At 30.0% G+C, this 21,833-nt stretch overlaps 2 protein-coding genes across 3 annotated transcripts; both read right to left on the bottom strand.

Annotated features, from left to right (window-relative positions):
* Positions 1 to 217: 217 nt before the first annotated feature.
* On the bottom strand, positions 218 to 10,944 carry LOC111702638 (protein disulfide-isomerase). The gene is made up of 14 exons (XM_023474392.1): positions 10,894 to 10,944; positions 10,087 to 10,209; positions 9,278 to 9,533; positions 7,843 to 7,931; positions 7,209 to 7,316; positions 6,777 to 6,824; positions 6,171 to 6,236; positions 5,059 to 5,105; positions 4,454 to 4,555; positions 3,904 to 4,066; positions 3,003 to 3,079; positions 2,323 to 2,443; positions 1,679 to 1,786; positions 218 to 401 (listed from the first exon to the last, which is right to left on the bottom strand). Exons 1-14 carry the CDS (start codon positions 10,942 to 10,944, stop codon positions 336 to 338), a joined length of 1,425 nt encoding a protein of 474 aa, XP_023330160.1. The 3' UTR covers positions 218 to 335.
* Positions 10,945 to 12,564: 1,620 nt separating this feature from the next.
* Positions 12,565 to 20,615, bottom strand: LOC111702633 (uncharacterized). Of its 2 annotated transcripts, none has more exons than XM_023474386.1 (11): positions 20,524 to 20,615; positions 19,503 to 19,617; positions 19,000 to 19,093; positions 17,580 to 17,646; positions 17,077 to 17,103; positions 16,630 to 16,712; positions 16,232 to 16,286; positions 15,898 to 15,975; positions 15,062 to 15,101; positions 14,349 to 14,401; positions 12,565 to 12,682 (listed from the first exon to the last, which is right to left on the bottom strand). In XM_023474386.1, the coding sequence occupies exons 1-11, from the start codon at positions 20,569 to 20,571 to the stop codon at positions 12,623 to 12,625; spliced, it is 720 nt and encodes a 239-aa protein (XP_023330154.1). In that variant the 5' UTR covers positions 20,572 to 20,615; the 3' UTR covers positions 12,565 to 12,622. The 2 variants fall into 2 exon arrangements, with proteins under 2 accessions (XP_023330154.1, XP_023330155.1); XM_023474387.1 differs by having other exon boundaries at positions 14,349 to 14,395.
* Between the last annotated feature and the right edge of the window lie 1,218 nt (positions 20,616 to 21,833).

Genomic DNA, 21,833 nt, shown 5'->3' with positions numbered 1-21,833 from the left:
ATAAACATAAAAAGAAAATATAGGATTTGAATTGAAATCATTAATTAATCATTGAAATATTTTTTATGTTTTCTGCTAATTTATAACTATAGCATTTGAAATTAACAGATATATTTCCATTTGTAAATTTTCATGGTGCAAGGTTTTTTAAAAAAGATTTATTTAAAAAAAAGCTACGCCTCAGAATGACCCAACGAATGTAGAGAAAAAAAGAAAGAAAAAAACCAGAAGTTTATTAAGTCACAACAATTTTTAACAAGTACACTTTTTATCAAACATTTTTAACCAAGTTTAATGAGGACTCCGGGATAGAAAGGAATTATAGAAGGTTCTCTCTACAGCTCATCCTTTTTCTCCGGTTCCTCGCTAGCCACAGGCTCAGCTTCAACCTCAGGTTCAGCCTGATCAAATACAATTATTTTACATCAAGCCAAAAAATTATTTAAAAAAAATAAAACCTAAACTATAAAACTTCGTTTTTTATGATTTTGATTGTGATTTTGTGATATGTCGCAAGGATTTGTAATTTGCGCGAATTCGATCTATTCTTAAAGAGTGCATTGCAAATTTAAAAAATATATCAGTTGGAAATTTCTTAAGTAAAAGGAAATGCATAAACAACAATTATTTTACAATTTTCTGGTTCTCACTGTACGAATATCAGAATTGTGTGGATTTTTCCTGTATAACTCCATATCATTAAATCCAGGTTTATTTATTATAACTTTAGTTAAGGAAGTAAAGGAACTGAATCTTGGCCACCATCTCTACTTTTAAAATATATATATCTTTGGAACCCAATATCGTAAATCTTTAATATTTCAAACTTATATTATATAATCTAACAGAATTCATAGCTTGAAATATCTAAGGTCTACGACATTTGAATCCAAAGAAAAAGGGGTTAGAAAATCAGAGTTTGTGTCTTGGTTTGATCAGATTAAAATTTATTTATTTAGTTTTATCATTTTGTTTCTCGATCGCTACTGCAAGTTAAAAACTAGTAAAAAATGCACATACACGTAGGCTAACGCACAATTACAAAAACGCATCAAAGAGTAACAAACATACTCTCAGAGACTTATGAAAAGTCTTTAATTTAGTCTTTTTACCATGTCTCCTTTGCGTTTTTATTTTCTTAGTTTGACAATATATGAGGTATGAAATATCTCTTTATGTATTTAGGATTATATGTTAGGTACTTTCCCCAAGAGGCAACTTTGCAAGGGTATTTTCCCAAGTGACAACTTCCCAAATGTGACATTTCCCAAGCGGCAACTTCCAAAGTTTGTTCTAGCTGCAGCGCTCGCCTGTTCTAGCCGCATCGTTCGGCCCCCTATCCCATTCTAGCGCAGCGCTCGCGCCCGTTGTAATTTGTAGCACCTTAGAAGGTCTGACCTTACCTCCGGGAAATGCCTTTGGGAAAGTACCTAACACCTTAAAAACGGGGCCTATGCAACTGATTTTGTCAACTTCCCATTTGGGATAAATGGTTTGTTTTCTTTCTGAAAAACAAACTGAGCGTTTCGTTAACGACATAGAAAAAAACAAAAATCGTTTCGTTTTTTTTCAACATCAAAATGTACAGCTAATTAGTTTGTTTTGAAAAATCAAAAGCGAAATGAAAAACGACACTTTTTTTCGTTTCTTTTTTAAAACAATTAACAACCCTACTTACCATCTCTGGTCTAAGAAACTTGACGAATGAATCTAGAGTTCTATCTCCTGCATAGTCAACTACAGTATTATCCTTCTTAAACAGTTTAATTGTTGGGAATCCACGGATCTGAAAAAATCAAAATATTTGACAATTTTGTATGGTCCTAATTATATGTTTTAAAGATTTTTGTCATATTTAGGTTGGGGGCGCGCGGGGGATGTCTTTAGTCAATTATTTTATGAACAACAATATTTTGAATATTTTTTTTCTCCAAAATTCTTCTTCAACTTTAAAGTTAGAAAAATGGAGAAATGAGGAAATATTTTTTATCAAAATACATATGAGATATCTCTCAAAATTAATAGGGCATTTTTTAAAAGAGGAAAAGTTAAAAATTAAAATAAATTACAGAGATCACCGCTATTTGCCTCATTATGCAGGTTTTGGCATGTCAAAGATGAAACGAGTTTTATTGAATAGATCAATTGGACATTGTTATCGAAATAGTTTAATTAACAACCTAGAAATTCTATAAAAGAGGTGGAATCAAGGTCGTCTTGGTTGAGAGCACTTTTTTTTACGAAAATAGTTTATTTGTAGATTGCGAAATCCTGATCGATAAGATCTTTCTTTATCCATACATTTACAAATGCTATAATTACCTTGACTTGAAGAACCTCATTAGCTGTGGAATCCATTTTGGCAATTACAACATCATCAATATCCTTGAACTTTTCTCCCAACTCTTCCCAGATAGGAGTCAACTTCTTACAGTGTCCACACCTCAATAATATGCACATCAGTTCAAAAATTGCATGATCCGAACCAGTACAAGGATTGCCTGGTGTAGGGTTGAGTCGTACCAGCCCGTCTAGTGTACCCACCAGGTGGTAGACCCAGCACGTTTTATGAACCAGAATTAGGACCGTAGAAATTAGGAATTTGGCAGGGATGGAATATGGTGTATTTTAACGATGGGTCAAACTGTCATCGGTAATTTTAGACGTATTGGAAACTATGAAAACACAAACTTTAATATTAATCAGTTTGTTCTAGGAGTCAAACTGTCGTTGGTAATTTTTAATTTATCAAACTACAGAAAACTTTTATATGGTCGTTTAAAGTAATGTCCATTAAACCTCATTAAACCTTAGCATATTTGATTATGAATGCATATCTGGGTCAGATAATGTGTGATGTCTATATAAAAGTTATACAGTTTTAGAATCTTAAAAAATAAGTTAAGCGTTTTAAAAAATCTAAATAGTTTTTTCTTTTTAAATTCAATCATATAGAGAAAAAATGTTTATAAAAAATATGTCTATCCTTGTTTTTAACATACCATGGAGCATAGAATTCTACAAGAACATCTTTTCCCTCCTCCAATGCAACTTCTTCAAAGTTTTTGCTCACCAAAACCTTGACAAAAGTAGCAAAATTAAAACAAATTTAAATCTCAGGAATAATCCAAATTATTTTTTTTGGTTTATTTAACCATACTGCCTGAATGCCCTATTTTACTTTTACCCGACTAGATCTATGTTTAGACCCACTCCCGGTCATTGAATTTCGACTTTTTATAGCTCTTTGTTAAGCCTTGAACAAAAGTAAGCAGATTGCACATTTTTTGCGAAGACATTTTGCATAGAATTTTGCACATATGCCTTTAAAGAGAATTTGCACATTTTCAGCCTTCCTTGAATACAAATTTAGTTTTTAAAAATTTGCAAATATTTTTGCATATTTAAATTCGCCGTGGTAAGGGCTTTTCAAAAATGTATAATCATATTTCGCGCACTTTTTGTTTTGCACATTTTTAGCTTAATGGCTTGATATTGCCATAAATATTTGAAATTTAGCAAATTTGGAGAGTTTTTGCAAATTATTAAAGAAGAGCACAAGGGCTTTCCAAAAAAGTATCAATGTTATAGATTTAAATAAAAATTAGGATATAGAGGAACGGGGGGGGGGGTCCCTGGGACCCCCCTTGACTATTTTGGTAGACCAGATTTCAGTCTGAATAGGGTTAAAGTAGGAACAAAAAAATTTGGTATCTAGTTTTCTTTTCTACTTTTAATTATGGAATATCGTTAAGATTTTTAAAAATTTGAAACTGAATTATTTCTAAGAATGGGCCCTCAACATTTAAAGAGAACTAGAAATTACAAAAAAAGACCTTTCTTATGTAAGAATTGAAGAAAAGAGACGACATTTATTCCTTAGTTTTCTGGTTCTCATTGTACCTTGACTGGTGTTGCATCCCAGTCCTCTGGTAAAGCTTCTGATTTTAGATCTGGCGACAGTTCTCCGGCCAAGTATTTTTCAATAAATCCGCGAAGGCTTTCCTCGCTGAAGTCATTTGTCTCAGGTTTGTACTTGACAAAGTCCTCCATTACATTTGCAATCCTAAGAAAATGTCTTTTTTTTACAATTTTATCACTTTTTTGATTTTTCAGTACCCTTACTTAAAAAAAACGATTATATTATATGTTTGAAAAAGTAATTTTTAATTAAAATATAATATCAACCTACAGAAGGTAGAATTATTTGACCCGAGCTGGAAACTATTAATTGTCTTGGCGAGATCAATGTTAAACTGCAGAATGATTTAATCTTCATGTAAAATACAGAAAATTGTCTAAAATTCAACCATTTACAGTTTAATTTTGTTGCTGCTGTTTGGGTATTTTGCAATATTTCTTGAATTAATAGAATGCTCTTTACAATAATTGGTACCTTTCTCTGCCCTGAACATATCTAAACAATCCCTTAACATAAAAATGGTGAATATACCTGTAAGTGGGAACATCCCAGATACCGAAGAACTCTAGAACTTTCTGATGTTCTTTCTCATCAGTAGTCACAGATACAAACATCACTTTTCCTTTGTAGTCCCTAGATAAGCAAATATGCATTATTAGCATTCCAATTTCATTTCTATAAATTTATAGACTTTGCTTGTCTGTTTCCTTTTTTGGTATACAAAAAAACGTCAAAACGGTAGAACCTATCTGGTCAAAATTTGCTTTATAGAAACTCACATAACATTTATTATTTTTTTTAAAATGCGCTTAGTATTTTAATACAGAGAAATTCCTTCAAATTTGAGAATGATCAAAATTTGCACCAGTTAAATGCTAAAGATGTTTATAAGGAATAAAATATGCAGTGAAAGGACCTGCATAACTTTTTTTATCCTTATATCTTTACAACCTTACGCTGTAGATGTTTGATATTTCACACTATAAATTATGCTAAAAAAAGAAGTCAATGATTAAAATAAATCAGATTTCTAGCATTATGTGGTAAAGAATTAGGTATTGTAAAATTTGAATTTGCGGAAAGTGCCTTTTTTTTACATGGTTTTGTTATAATTTTAGAAAAAATTTATTTCTTACTTTGCTATTTTTCTGGCAGTGTGGATTCTGTGTTCATGTTTTTCATCCTTCATTGAATCATTTTAAGGATTTAATATAATTCAATTTTTCGTTTTTATTTTAATTCTTAGTTCAATATTGGCTTCTTTTAAACCCTTTTCTGGGAATTTTTTTCAATCTTGAAAGAAGATAAATTTCGTCAATTTCCTTCCTTGTCTGTGATAGATATATCCGCATAACATTATGATAGAATTCAATTGAAAGTGATCATTTATCTGATAGAAAACACAGAAAAAGGTTTAAGGATTCCTTTGAATCAGGCATTCACAAATTTTCAATGCAGTGTATGACTGAGTAATGTTCCGTTAACGAAACGGAGGTTTTCGAAAATTAACGGAAGAGTCGTTAACGAACGGAAAAACCGTTAATTTTTAAATTGTTAACGAAACGAATTACACGTTTTTGAAAAAAATTAACGGTTAAAAACATTAACTAAAAAGCTAAAACATTAATTCAAGAATTTTTATCGTTTTGATGTTTTTAAATGTCGTATTCTTTGTATATAAACGGTTCACGAAATTTTTTTTTCTGTTTTAACTGATTTCGAAAAATGTGAGTGGTCCGCGGCATTCTTAGATAGTTGCGCAAGCCACAAGAGAAATAATCATATTCAAAACAACTTAATTAAAAAATATTATAAGATATAAACTAAATACAAATGTGGCGAAAGAGAATCGATGACTAAAGGTTGTAATATCTGAATAATTTGTTTGAAATTAAATTGATTTTTTACGGTCTAAGTTGTATGTTGCAATTTTCTGAATTTGTGTGGGCGCCAAGTTATTCGGTATGAGACGTCTTTAACAAGTTTCTCCTTATAGACGCAACAGATAGAAGTAAGATTAGTAGCGATCAAAAGCGCTTTTTTATCGCATTAAGCCTATACCCCCTTTCATTTTTGCGAACACTCCCTTTAACAAAAGTTTTTCGGCGTTAATTTTGTAATAAAGGTACCATTATACGGCTAGATAATCTAAAGCAAGATGTGTTACACATTGTTAACAGATAAGAAAACACCAATATTAAAAAATTTTGTCCTATTTTAAATATTTGATAACGTCCAAAAATGTTTCCTCTGCTGATGAGAAGATCATAAAATGTCCTTGAATCTGTTGTCCAAATATCATCTTAGCAGTTTCCTACAACATTCAATTTTAACGATGGGCAAAGCTTAGTTAGTATTGGCTTTGAGGTTCGAATTTAAAGACATCACAAATGCTGTTTCATAAAAAAGTATTTTGTAATTTGTGAAAGTATGCTTTTTTTGAACTGTGCAAATCCTAAACAAAATAGAGGGAAATACTCAGTACAAAGGTTTTTACAGAGTCAATAGTAATATCTCCTGAATAATGTATACGCTGTGTCACTCAGTTCAAAGGTTTTTACAGAGTCAATAGTAATATCTCCTGAATAATTTATACGCTGTGTCACTCAGTTTAAAGGTTTTTACAGAGTCAATAGTAATATTTCCTGAACAATTTATACGCTGTGTTACTCAGTTCAAAGGTTTTAACAGAGTCAATAGTAATATCTCCTGAACAATTTTTACGCTGTGTTGCTCAGTACAAAGGTTTTCACAGAGTCAATAGTAATATCTTCTGAACAATTTATACGCTGTGTCACTCAGTTCAAAGGTTTTTACAGAGTCAATAGTAATATCTCCTGAACAATTTATACGCTGTGTTACTCAGTTCAAAGGTTTTTACAGAGTCAATAGTAATATCTCCGGATCAATGTATACGCGCTTGTTATTCAGTTCAAATATTTTTACAGAGCCAATAGTAATATCTCCTGAATAATGTATACGTGCTATGTTACTCAGTTCAAATATTTTTACAGAGTCAATAGTGATATCTTCTGAACAATGAATACGCTGTCTAACTCAGTTCAAAAGATTTTAAATAGTCAACAGTGATCACACCTGTACAATTCCCCTTAGTTTATTTTTACTTTCTTTTAAAAAATCCATTTAGATTTTGTAAACCGTTTACAAAAAATAGTTCACTTAACCATGCCTTGTTTATAATCTTTGTTTTTGTTTACATGTCGTGGATGTGAACAAAAACCCTCATGAACTTCTGTTAAATTTTTATATGCTTGAATTTGATACCTTCTAAAGTATTTCTTCCTTCATCAAATTTCTTGAGTAGAATAACACCATTATCTCCAGAAACTGCAAATTTTGAGAACGCTTCTGGAACGGATGTGATGGCAAACAACTAAACAAGAAAAAAATATACGATGAGAACCTGACAACTGTGGAAAAATAAGATTTTTTCCTTTTCTTAAGAGCATCACTAAAACATTGAGAGTAGACAACTCCATTTACTCTGTTCCCTCTTTCATAGGTATCTGCATATTTGTACTCTGCCGTTTGAACTATTGATAACAAATAAAAATAATAATAATCAATGATAATGCAATTTAAAAATTACTTTTAATTATTTAGATTCGCCCGGTGGTGGTTACGGAACTGCAGATAGGATTAAGAATTAAAGAGAAAATTAAATGCAACAATTTATTAGAATTTAATTATGTAAATAATATATTTTGGATACCCTTAATCTCGCATGGATATCACTGCTGGGTTCCGACCAATCATGTAATATGAGAATTCCTTTATAGATTTATATTTTTGACAGCTTTTTTAAGGATAGAAAAGGCTTAAATACGTCGATAGAGACTTCGTTGTAATTCGTTTTACGTAATTATACATTCATCGTAGCATTTCCCAGGTTTGTCTACCTGGTCGTCGAGTACTGCAGCTGCCTGGAGATATGCCTTTGCTTCAGCAGATTCAGCATCCTTGAAGAAACCCAGCATTTGAATGTCGTCTTTCTATTACGCAGCTTTAGGGGTCTTACATTTTACATGCATTTATGATTTTCTATCAAAATTACAAATTATATAGCCTAATAGCCTGAGAATTCTGTATACTTGTATACTCTAAAGGTCTGAATTGTTGTATACTCTAAAGGTTCAATATATTTGTTTAACTTGAAAATTTATATACATATATACTCTGAGGACTCTGTATACCTGTATACAGCTATATAATATGAGTGTATAATCTGAGGGTTCTATATACCTGTATAATCTGAGGGTTCTATATACCTACATAATCTGAGGGTTCTATATACCTGTATAATCTGAGGGTTCTGTATACCTGTATAATCTGAGGGTTCTGTATACCTGTATAATCTGAGGGTTCTGTATACCTGTATAATCTGAAGGTTCTGTATACCTGTATAATCTGAGGGTTCTGTATACCTGTATAATCTGAGGGTTCTATATACCTACATAATCTGAGGGTTCTATATATCTGTATAATCTGAGGGTTCTATATACCTGTATAATCTGAGGGTTCTGTATACCTGTATAATCTGAGGGTTTTATATACCTATATACTCCAAAAGTTCTCTATACCTGTATAATCTGAGGGTTCTGAAAACCTGTATAATCTTAGGGTTTTATATACCTATATACTCCAAAAGTTCTCTATACCTGTGTAATCTGAGGGTTCTGTATACCTGTATAATCTGAGGGTTTTATATTCCTATATTCTCCAAAAATTCTCTATACCTGTATAATCTGAGGGTTCTGTATACCTGTATAATCTAAGGGTTCTATATACCTACATAATCTGAGGGTTCTATATATCTGCATAATCTGAGGGGTCTATATACCTGTATAATATGAGGGTTCTGTATACCTGTATAATTTGAGGGTTTTATATACCTATATACTCCAAAATGTCTCTATACCTGTATAATCTGAGAGTTTTATATACCTATATACTCCAAAATGTCTCTATACCTGAGTACTATGAGGGTTCTGAAAACCTGTATAATCTGAGGGTTTCATATACCTATATACTCCAAAAGTTCTCTATACCTGTGTAATATGAGGGTTCTGTATGCCTGTATAATCTGAAGTTTTTATATACCTGCATAATATAAGGGTACTATATACCTGTACAATCTGAGGGTTTTATATACCTGTATAATATAAGGGCACTATATACCTGTATACTCTGAGGGTTGTGTATACCTGTATAATCTGAGGGTTTTAAATACCAGTACAATCTGAAGGTTCTATATACCCGTATAATCTGGGGGTTCTATATACATTTGTAGTATGAAGGTTCTATATACCTGTATAATCTGAGGGTTTTATATACATTTGTAGTCTGAAGGTTCTATATACCTGCATAATCTGAGGGTTGCATATAAATATGTACTCCAAGAGTTCTTTATACCTGTAAAATTTGAGGGTTCTGCATACCTGTATAATCTGAGAGTTCTATATACCTGTATAATCTGAGGGTTCTGAATACCTGTATAATCTGAGGGTTCTCCGTGCTGGAAAAATTTAAGAGTTGGATATCCCTTCACTCCATGGTTGTTGGCCAATCCTTTATTCTCGGTGGCATCGACCTTAATAAGAAATATAAAGTTTGAAACTTTTTATGATGAAATTTTCACTGTAAATTATTAATTTTAAAATTATTTTGTGTAGATATATTATGCTGAAGGGCCCGGCGTTGCCCGTGGAAGAAATAATTTTAAAGAAAAAAAATTTTGAAGAAAAAAATTTGGAGTTTTTTTTAGCCTAAGTCTTCCCAAGGCTAACATTTGTTTCTTAAAATCAAAGTTAACAAAAGTAATTCAAATTTTTGGTTTCCAAAATTACTGAAGATATGTTTAATTTTGTTCAGAATTAGACATTTCCATGGTTTATCTGAATAAATGAAAATAAAAACAAAATTCTTAATATCTCTGGTATTTTCTAAAGCAAAAAAGTGGCAGACCACTTTTGGGAAATGGCAGAACTAGAGCTATTTTGTGTTAGATGTTTTATTAAAAGATATTTCTAAAATGAAGTTGCCTAAAACTATTTCTAAGGTCAAAGACGACTTTCAAGTGAATTTATATTATTCCGGTATATAGAATATATAGTATTTCATGGTTAAAGGATAATCTAACCGACCTTAGCTAATTTTACTGTAGAACCAGTTTCTTCTAAAGTTTTGGCAGCAGATTCATATTCGGGGGCTAATTTCTTACAATGTCCACACCTACATGTATTTTTAAAGGAGAGTTCACCAACATCCTATTCTACAGTATGCTGTTCACTGTGTAGTGGTGGAAAGGTGTTAATATTTTTCAAAAAAAGGTTGCAGATAAGGAGAAAGTAAGAAAAAAGTTAACAAAGAAATTCTATCGAGATTACCGTCGCGCAATCAGTTTTGACAAGACTAACATTTTTGTCTTTTAAAAGTGTCTTTGTTCATTCAATTGAGAGTAAAATTCTGTATATCAGTGTTTACAAAAAAAACAGTTTCTGATCTGACCTAGTACGTCTCAGTAAATTGTAAACAAACCTTGTCTACCTCTTCTTAGTTTTCTACTCTAATTGTGATTTGTAAATTACATTATGAATAGTTTTGAATCCAAGCTAACCCGAAAATTTCTATAGGATAGTCCAGGATTCAGATATACTATCTATTCTAATATCTATGTACATGGGTAATGGGTATAGTCGCAAGAATATGACCTCAAAACAAAAATAAGTTAAAAGTTATTATGAATTATAAACGATATTTACAGAAACCTGTCCTTGTTAAAAACAAAAATATATTTTGGCGTTCCACATCATTTTGGGTTATCTTAAGGCTTCAGATTTAAAACATGAAACTTTAATTATTAGCAAATATACCCACCTACATGGTTATGAAATTTCGTTTAATGTCGTCTTTTTAATTAAATTCTTAAAGAAAAATCGTAATATGTTGACCTTAACTGCTGATACAAGTAAAAGAAGGCAGAATGCCCCAACCACAACCATTTTTAAACCTAGGGAAAAATACATTTGTTCAAAAAAGAAATATTTACTAATTGTAATTTTTTTAAGGCTCTTTAAAAATAAAAAAATATTATTTTCGAGTAATTTTATCAGAGTATCAGAGTGAAATTATTGCAGAAAAGGTAAATATCTAGATATGGCGTGAATACGGCAGATAAGATAGAAAAACTACAGAATATTAAGACGTGTCTTAAACGTGGAATATTATAAAGATAAGAAGATCAAAGATAAGAAGTTGAGGATGCACTCAAGACTGTTCAGATTCAGGGTCATGCAAAAATTTATTTTGAAACAAATTGTACAGTTATCACATTGCTTTTTTAATATTTAAAACTCAAACTTTTTAATTGTTATCTATAATAAAATTCTAAATAATGTTTTTTAATAAATCTGTTACAAACTTTAAAATAATCAGCAATATTTCAAAAGAAAAATAACTTTCAAACACGGTTTTCTGGTTAAAGGGAATGCAGAAGTCATAATGTCAAGTGACCCTTAATTTATAGAATGACATGTCCCATTCACTAAAGTACCAAAGGTAAGTATTATCTGATCAAATATTATTATGAGAGTTATTTATAAATTATCATTGAAATATTGGTTATTTTTAATTGTGATTCAGGGTGTCCCAAAAAACATGGGAATTCAGTGACGAATTCGATATCGTCTTTGTTATAAGTTAGCATTGTAATACCTAATTTCAAAAGCCTTCATATTATTATGTTTGCTAGAGTTTATTTTTTGAAAAGGGTAAAAGACTGTAAAGATGTGTCTGTCTGTAATGTCTCCGAAAGATGAACAGTAAAGACGGACAATTTTACTCTGTTTGTATACTGTAATTTTCTTGTTTTAGTAAGTACACCACTATGCAGTCAAAACATAAACAAACAAAATGTGAACATAGCAGACGAAACTCTTACAGATTACAGTTTTCTCATTAGGTATCACTATACTAAATCAAAGAATTATTTAAAAATACGATATCCAATTCGTCACTGAATTCCCATGTTTTTTGGGACACCCTGAATAAAAGTAACCACCATTTCTTGCAATAGAAACAATAGAGACAATTTTGAGAACTAAACGCTATATTTTCCACATTATTGATTAGATAGAGTTTTCAGGAGTACCAGCTAGAAATAGGAGGGTACTTGAATGCACATGTCAGAAAGTGTTGCGTAATAACAAAACAATCTCTTTTAACAATATAATAAAATATACTACTGTGATAACCATACAACTCTGAAATAAGAAGACGACTACTAGACTCAAGTTAAACCTGTAATTATTCCATTGAACATTTAGCTATTGTTTAGTGTAAACAGGCATATTGCACTTAATAATTGATAAAGTGAAACTATTTGCTTTGTAACAACATTAAATATACTTAATTACTGCTTGAATGTCGTTTTCCTATTCCACAGTTTTCTGGTTCTCACTGCACCATATTGTTTTGTTTTAATTATAGGCATTACATTGTTAATTCTTTACAAAGACGCATTCGAGGTCGTTACTCCATTCAATGTTTATTGGGACACTCTGTATCCTTCTAGATTTTTTACAATCAAAAAAGTAAGATCGATATTATAAATAAAAGTATTGTAACTTCTTCATATTTAATAACACATTTGTGTATTATAAACAATACAAGTATAAACAACTAATCAAGCTTAATTATCTTCTTGTTTGAGATAAGCTTCGCACTCTCTACAATCTTTTCCTGCAAAAAAATACAAAATTACATAAAATGATTTAAACATTTTTTTTTGATAATTAATGATCCGATTGACTCGAAATACTCGGATATTTACAGATGCATGCCAGTTTTTGAAACCACGCACGAGCACGACCCATTAGATCATCAGATCAACCAAAGCCTAAAAATCATACACAGCTACTGCTTTGTGACCATGCCACAAACTCAATTTTTCTATTTTCAATTTTTTGAAATTTTTGAAAAATTTCAAAAATTGACTAAGTTATGACAAAAAAAAACAGTCAAAAATGATTTAGGAAAATACATTTTTTGGAGATTCTTTTAACCAAACTCAGTCAACTTTTGAATTTTTTTTTAGACAATTACGACATGACATGATACATTTAAGAATTTTTTTTTGAGCTATGTAGACTCTACGTGCATATTTTTGAAAAGTATATCAGAAGTAAAAGTGGTCCAATCTCAAAATTTTTTTTTCCTGAATTTGTATTACTAAATGTCACATCATTCCGGTCGGTCTGCATTCAAATATTACAACTTGGTCTTTTTTGGGATACCCTACTCTTACCTTTGACTTTTCAATCTTAGATATTAAATCTAACAGAATTTGAAGGATTTTCGGTAATGAAAATTTGATAATACCAACTTGGTGACAATTTGATAACGACAATTTTGTATTGACAATTTGGTAAGTACATATAAGTGGCAATTTGGTAATGACAAATTAGTTACGACACAAAAAGTGACAATTTGGTAACTACAAAAAAATGACAATTTGGTCACGACAATTTTGGGTAACTACAAACAAGTGACAATTTGGTAATGACAGTTTTATAACTTTATAAAAATGACGATTTGGAAACTACAAGTAACAATTTCGTAACTACAAAAAAGTGATAATTAAATTTATAAATAAAAAAAATTGTGTACTTCATATTACTGGCAATTGGGTATCTACATAAAAGTGACAATGTTGTAACTTCATAACATTGACAATTTTGGCTTTTGTTATAAAATAATTATCTTCTTTATTTATTCGAAAATAATAAACATCAATTATTACTTAATGCCAATATGTAAAACTAATAAAATTATGACTTGGTCACCTTGCCAAATTGTCATTACCAAATTGTCGTTACCAAATATGTACCTTACTAAAGTGTCATTAAAAATTGATATAACAAAATTGTCTTTTTTATGTCATTACCAAATTGTCGTTACCAAATTTATACCTTACCAAATTGTCATTAAAAATTGACATTACCAAATTGTCTTTTTTATGTCATTACCAAATTGTCGTTACCAAATTTATACCTTACCAAATTGTCATTAAAAATTGACATTACCAAATTGTCTTTTTTATGTAATTTCCAAATTTTTGTTACCAAATTTATACCTTACCAAATTGTCATTAAAAATTGATATTACCAAATTTTTTTTATGTCGTTACCAAATTGTCGTTGCCAAATTTATGCCTTACCAAATTGTCAAGAATCAAATCGAAAAAACTGTTTTATCTTTTAGGGATTTCGATATAATTTCAAGCGACCCTCCTTTTGAAGAGGTACACCGTTGTAATCAGGCATGTAAGTCTCTAATTGAAAGATCAAATAAAATTACAGCAACACGCACAGTTTCTTTAATAAACAAGTTGAGCATTATTTACTACCTGAGTTTGGAATGGTTCAAGCTTAATATCCTTGTCTGAAAACCAGCCTAAACCTAGATAATATTAGTTTTCCTGAAGTCGATCTTGCACATCTGAGTTATTTTTTTTGTGAACTATGACATATAAATATCAAGTCTTGAGGTCGTAACCTTTGTGTTAGACCTCGCTAGATATAATACTGCCTCAATATCCACGGCGGAAACTTTTGAGATAAAGAGATTGAATCGAAAAACAACATTCGACTCGGAATTTATGCGATCTCTCATTATGTAAAGATTGCTGGTACTTTTTGGTCGGACCTTTATAAATATAGTTCATATATATTTACATCCTGAATAACTTTATAAATATAGTTCATATATATTTACACCCTGAATACCTTTATAAATATAGTTCATATATATTTACACCCTGAATACCTTTATAAATATAGTTCATATATATTTACACCCTGAGTACCTTTATAAATATAGTTCATATATATTTACACCCTGAATACCTTTATAAATATAGATCATATATATTTACACCCTGAATACCTTTATAAATATAGTTCATATATATTTACACCCTGTATGCGGACTAGTGCTTTCTAAAAGGATTATCAATGCAAAAGTTCTGACTTAAACTTCACAAGAAGTAAGGGTGTGATCCGTGAAGCCCCCTTTGAACTTTGAAAGTAAAAATAAATGAAAAAGTCAAAAAAAAATAACCTGGAGCCTTCTGAGATCTAGTCTCCCATGTGTAAGTTTCCTAAACAAATTCAAAATCATACAGTTGGGGTTCTGAACCAGGTTCTCGCCCTTAAAAGCACCCACCTCGGGTAGTAGGTAAAACACCGCTCACGCCAAGTTAGGAAGGAATGTTCAATGTAATTTTTTAAAAAATTCTACAACTATATTTCTTAAAAATATCTATATTACATATGGTTGTTGACTTGAAAAGTCACTATAATAAAATAAAGAGATCTAAAATGGATATTTCTAACATTTATTTAAATCAAAAGTCGTCTTTTCAATAATAATTCTAGAAAATCTGCGAAAATATTTGTGAATAATGAGAAACCAGAATAATGAGAAAATAGAAACCAATAAAGAATACTTATTTTCGATGGTAAAATTAATTATAACTTTCTGTTCCTATACATGACGTCTGTAGTTTATTGTAGAATTTTTTTTACATTTTATGTCGTCGTTATTTAATAATTTAAAAAAAACTAATTCTGAAAACGTATCCACCCTCAAAGTAGAAGTTTTGAACGTCGAATTTCCGCTCAAACTCAGGATTTACAGATCTTTATAAAGTTTAATATGTCTCAAATGAATCCGAAAGAAGTTTTCCACAACACTACATACTCAGTTTAACTACCTTACATAGCCGGTCACTCCCTTTAAACTATAACTGTTGAATCCCTACATCTAAATTTGAATCACCTTTTACTTAGTCTTTATCTTTTAATCGGTGATTCAAATCCTTAAGTTCATGTTTTATTGCAAAGATGTAGGGATTTCAGGCAAATAACCAGTTCCTTTCTTTGTTTATTTGAAACCTTTTCTGGGCATTCCTCGTCATCAAGTCCATCTCCTTTGTTTCTTAATAGAGCATTCGTGTCATCATCATCTAGACCCTAAAAAGATAATTTAAAAAACTTAAAGATTGATGGTGGCATGACAATCTCCTAAATACAAACTTTCGTCGTCCATTAAAGAGGGGAATAAAAGTTTTCCTTTCAATTTTATAATATTTATATTTTTATTTTGAGACGATCCGGGAACTAATTTAACTTTAAAGCATCGTGCTGTAATTACCATAAAGTAAGCATTAATGAGAAAAAATACCATATTTTTAACACAAAAAAAACTATTAAAAATACTGTTACTTACCTCTGTTAAAACCCATCTTCCATCTATTATATAATCATGGTAGTGTAAATACAAACTAAACAAAAACATATTTCATTAAAGATGTTCAATAATTGATTTTTACTAGTTTAAAAATTGGAATTTTTAACGAGAAAAGTACATGAAAAGTAAATTATATAAGTACATGATATAAAATATATGAAAAGAATATGATGATGTAAATATATATATATAAATTTCAAAAAGGTATTTTTTTTTTATTTATTAAACAAAAATAAAATTAATTATGCATTGTAAGGTTTTTCTTTAAACAGAAATGATCAATTTTATTCCAATGCATAAATGATCAAATAGATAATAAAGAAATATATTTAGAAAATCTCTAAATTTTGCAGCCATTTCTACAACTTTATTTTTACCTTTGAGAACAATTCACTGATTCATAAACATTTTTTCCATCACAGTCCAGGCAATTAGGGGCACCAATATAGGCAAAGTGACACTAAATAGTAAATATAAAAAAATTAAAATTTATGTATACATAATTTTTATACAGTGGCGTGTGCGATACACCACAGTAACCTTTAAACCTTTATATGATGAAGTATGCTCAAATTATGATGTTTTCAAACTATAATATTGCTTATTTTCAACTGTGGATTAATGGATAAAAAATAATGAAATTGTCAGAAATAAGACTATTTTAAAAAAGGACATTTTTTTTCTTTCTTTCAATGGATGGTCAGTTAACAATTAGTTTTGAACTTAATTTGCGCAAAAAATATTATTTTTTCTCTTAAGTTGAGAAAAAAATTATGAGATATTCTTAATTTTTAATTTTAATATTAGTTATATCATTATTCTACCTCTTCATTAAACAGCCAGGATTGTTCCTAATGCGGTATACATCTTACAGATAAATATACCAAATACAATAAAAACTACAATAATAAGAAAAAAAACAAGAACAATTATATATATAAATATAAATAAATAGTGAAATTTAAAAAAAATTAAGGGGCTAGCGTCTAAAAGTAATTTTAATTATTTTTTGCCAAACTTCTTGGACATTCCTCGTACATTAACAACAAAAATAATAACAATAACAATTATACCAGTAACAAAAATAATTATAACAACAATATTTATAAAAACAGCAACATTAGAAAAAAAACAATTACAACAACAACAATACCAATTACAACAAAATCAACGATAACAAAAATAGCAATTAGCAAAAAAAAAAGACCAAAAAATACAATAACAATGTTAAACGAGCAAAACAAGTTTTAATTCAAAACAAATACATAACAAATGTCAAAGTCATAATGAAATGAAAAAGTAAATATTTTTAAATCTGTATTAATGCCTGGTGTAGAGGAGAGAAAACAGGAGCAGTAAATTTTATCAAGTTTTTACATTCACAATTACAGATACTAAATACACAACATTTACTAAAAAATGTCAGTCTAAATATCTATGTATATAGATTTGCCAGCACAGATATAGTAGCAATTTCTGTTTGTCTTTATGTTTGTATATTCGATCAAAACTCATAATCCATTGGCCGATTAAAATATTAGATATATTAAAATATTAAAGAAAAATTTTCATTTTCTCTGGAGTTAGGTATGATAATTATTAAAAGAGAAAATTCTAATCGAATTTTTTCTTCAAGAAATAATTTTTTTAATATATTAATATTCATTTAAAAATTGATTTGATATCTTCTCTTGTTTATCAGTATCACTTTCTAATAATCGCTTAATCAGGAAAAAAATAGAACATGCATATAGTATATATTCTTAAAGGAAAAATGAAAGGGGGTATAGGCTGAAACCTGAGCATTTCAGGAATTGATTCATTTTCAGCAAATACGCAACCAATCTGAAAACTACGATATCCCAGAAGAGCCTGAAAAGTCAGGTTTGCTCCCATTTTTATTTGAATTTAATAATTTTTCATTTTTAATAGATATAATTGATAATAATATTTACATGTCCATAATCACCTAACCAGAATGGCAGTGCAGTATTATTGTCACATGTCTCCGTCTGTACCACATGACTAGTATACTGCACTGCCAGTGGGGAGAGTTCTGGTCACGTGATACGGACGGATAAATAATATTATCAATTATATATATTTGAATGATCAAGGATATCGTATTTTTTAGATTGATTGCATACTTGCTGAATATGATCTGTTTAAAACTTAGAATCTTACACTTATATATAAGTTTTGGTATAACTTTGACACAGTTTTAAAACAATTTATTGAGACAAGAACATCAGATAGAACTCATTTAGGTCTCTATCAACTTCTGAAATGCTTATGTTTCAGCCTAGGCCCCCTTTAATTTTTCCTTTACAGTCCTTTTAAGTGACTACTCATTTTTAGAGCAGCATGTTCAACGGTATACTTCTTAAACTTTTGGCTGCGCACTATATGACATCAATTTTTCTTTTTTTCTGATTTTTTATTAGGTTTTTTTAAAAAGAACTTGAAGATTTAATTAGCAAAAATAAATAAACTGTCAGAATTCTTTACTCTTTGAAGGAATAAAGGATACCATGATCTTGTAAATCTGGAATACAGTTCTTTCATGTCAGAGTTACTTAAGATTGCGTTTTAGTTATTTTTTCAGAACAGCTCACTTTCATTTCAAGCATCGGAAGCAAAAGTTAAATTTTTTTTACAAAATCTGAATCCGGTCAAATTAAAATAGTATCTGTTAAGAACTATGAACCTCCAAAACTCCAAATAATCATATTAAACTGCTATATTACCTACAGCTGTCTGTTACACAACATACTAGACTCTTTATACAGCTTTGACAGTTTTGTGCTAGTGACAGCAGTCTCTCCACACAACCAACCAACGCTGGAATATAATCATTCATTAACTGTACAATCCACCTTAATTCATCTTATACAATCTTATACTTCCTTAATTCATTATATGTCACAGCTGTCTTATCCATCAAAGCTTCATTTTTTGTCACACCTGCCTCATCCAACATTCTTTTTTTATCTGCCACAGCTGTCTAATCCATCGTGAGTTTTTTTTTATCTGTCAGAGCTTTCCAGTCTATTTAATCATTATTATCTGTCACAACTCAGAGCTCTATAATCCACCATAAATTCATTATCTGTCACAGCCGTATAATCCACCAAAGATTCATTATCTGTCATAGCTGCCTGATCCATTATATTTTTATTATCTGTCACAGTTGTCCTTAAAAACATTCGTTAATTTATTATCTGTCACAAATCTACCAACGCGTTTAAACCTGTTGTAAAATCAAACCCAGCTGAGATACAGACGGGAACAGCGGATTGTACAGCAGAGAGACAGTCGGCTCCACATTGAAGACAGCTTTCAGTTTGGCCTGCGGACAAACCCATCTAAAATAGTTTACAAGAAAACATGTCTTTTTAGCTTGGAAAACAAAAGCGAACATGTAAAAGTAATAATTTCTTGTTAACAAAAGCCATGACTGGCTTCTACTTCAGCCATATTGCATTGTTTTATAGTAATAACATACGTCTAAACCTAACACTGCTAATAATATCTGGTTTACAACTTGTATCCAAAAATTGCTTGCAATGCGAATAGGAAAATATATCAAAAATACGTTTTCGTTATCTATAGCAGAATTTTTAGTTAAAAATCCAGATTATTTTTGATTTATGTTAAAGTGTTCTGTACATATATCTTCTCTAAAAAAAAACCCCGAAAAAAAATTTGGTTTTGTTTTCTGAAAAAGGAAAACCTGTTTCGTCATATAGATCGAACAATTAGGAATTTAAATTTTTTTTAGTTTGGAATTTTTCATAATTCGTTATTTAAAAATGCTTTTGGTATTTCTATTTTACGAAAAAATGGTATGTTTTTTAAAACAACGTTCAGCTTCATAGATTTTTTACAGTGCATCTTTTTAAATAGTTAATTAGTTAATACATTTTCAATAGTTTTAATTTTAAAGAAGTTTATAGTTTTAATGATTTTTTTAGAGTTAAATAGTTAAAAAATTTAAGTTAACCTTCGAAGTGACAACCAGAAAAAAACGCAATTCAATTCATCTTCTTTTTATTTTAGAATTAAATGTAATTTTTTATTTTCAATTTTATTGCTTAAAAAACTCCCTAAACCCAGATTAGTATTTTTGTTTTATTATATTGGAATTTAACAAAGGGTAATTAAGTAATTAAGTTCCACGACTCAAATTGAACTCGCAGGAGAAAGGGGAACAGGCTGAGCGCGTTCTGAAGGAAACTTAGATAGTTTTAAACTCCGATATTTGTGTTTACCTGAAGCAAAATCAAAACAAAAGTGAAAAATGATTCAGTCTTTAACATTGTGATATCTCCAGTTATCCGGCTCTAGTTTGGCATAAAACTGGATTCATGTTCTTTAGACCAGAACATTGTGTAAATCAGGGGCATCAAAGAAGAATAAATAGTTAAAACCACAAAAGNAAGTTTGACAAAATTGATGATTAGGGGTTAGGATTTGTGTTCCCCTTATGGACATCTCTAAATTCTTTACAAAAACATATGCTCAGCCACCATGCACTGATTCATTTCTAAACAGGGATTTCAGAATCATAATTACACAATCAGTAGAACCGTTCAAAATTAATTCAAAAAAATATCATAAAAGTTTTACAACCTGCAGAAAAAAATTATCATAGTATAAGATTTTTACAGGGTTACTAAAAAAGATGAGACTGAAATGATGACCTGAAACTATTTAATTTTCCAGAACGAGATGCGTTGGATTTTTCACAAATTTGAAATCAATCTCATTTTAGTACATAATTTAACAATATTTAAACTTAAAGAGATGTCTTGTTAAATATATATACTTTTTCATTTAAAACGCCTATATTTAATTATTTTTTTTGTCTCTTGAATGACTTTAATTATGACTGTGGAGCACACGAGGTGTGTTGTGCAACCTTTTTAATGCATAGCCTTTCAATAACAAAGATGACCTCTAAGTTCAGAGGAACATACTGTATATAAGTTTTAAACAGTACATGTCAGTGCTATGGTGTCCAATGGTTACCTATATTCCCTCACCTCTAGCAATTCTATAACTGGGTCTGATAACTCATCTGGTCGGATATACAGAACAATATCTAAACCTGGCGGTGGCCATAATTCGACTCCTTATGGTAGTTAAGTATTTAAAGCATTAAATAAATTTTTATTGCACGAAGACACAATAGCTTAAAAAACACTAACACAAAACAGACATCTTTAATTAAAATTTTCCATTTCTCAATCGGATTCTTCTTTCCATATGGGAAACACATTTTATTTTCCGTTTTTACAAAATTCAGGATATTTTCAGGTTTTTTCTTTGTACACTAACCAAATATTTTAAAACCAAAAGCACGAGCAGTTTTTCAGGAAGAATATAATTATTTTCTCAGATCTTTAAAAATCACTTTTTTCCAGTTTAATAGAATGCTAGAGCTAGACCCTGAAACATTAGCTACAAGGATTCTTGTGATGTCCCTTCTGCACTGGTCTTTCCTAGGCAACGTAGCAGATTACAGACGGAATCCAACTATATAGCAAAACAAATAATAATGTTATAAATAATAATAATT

Source organism: Eurytemora carolleeae, unplaced genomic scaffold, assembly GCF_000591075.1.
Source record: "Eurytemora carolleeae unplaced genomic scaffold, Eaff_2.0 scaffold412, whole genome shotgun sequence".
In the NCBI taxonomy this organism is placed as follows: Eukaryota; Metazoa; Arthropoda; class Copepoda; order Calanoida; family Temoridae; genus Eurytemora; species Eurytemora carolleeae.
Note: the sequence above shows the minus strand (reverse complement) of the source record. Positions and strands in the feature narration are given on the sequence as shown.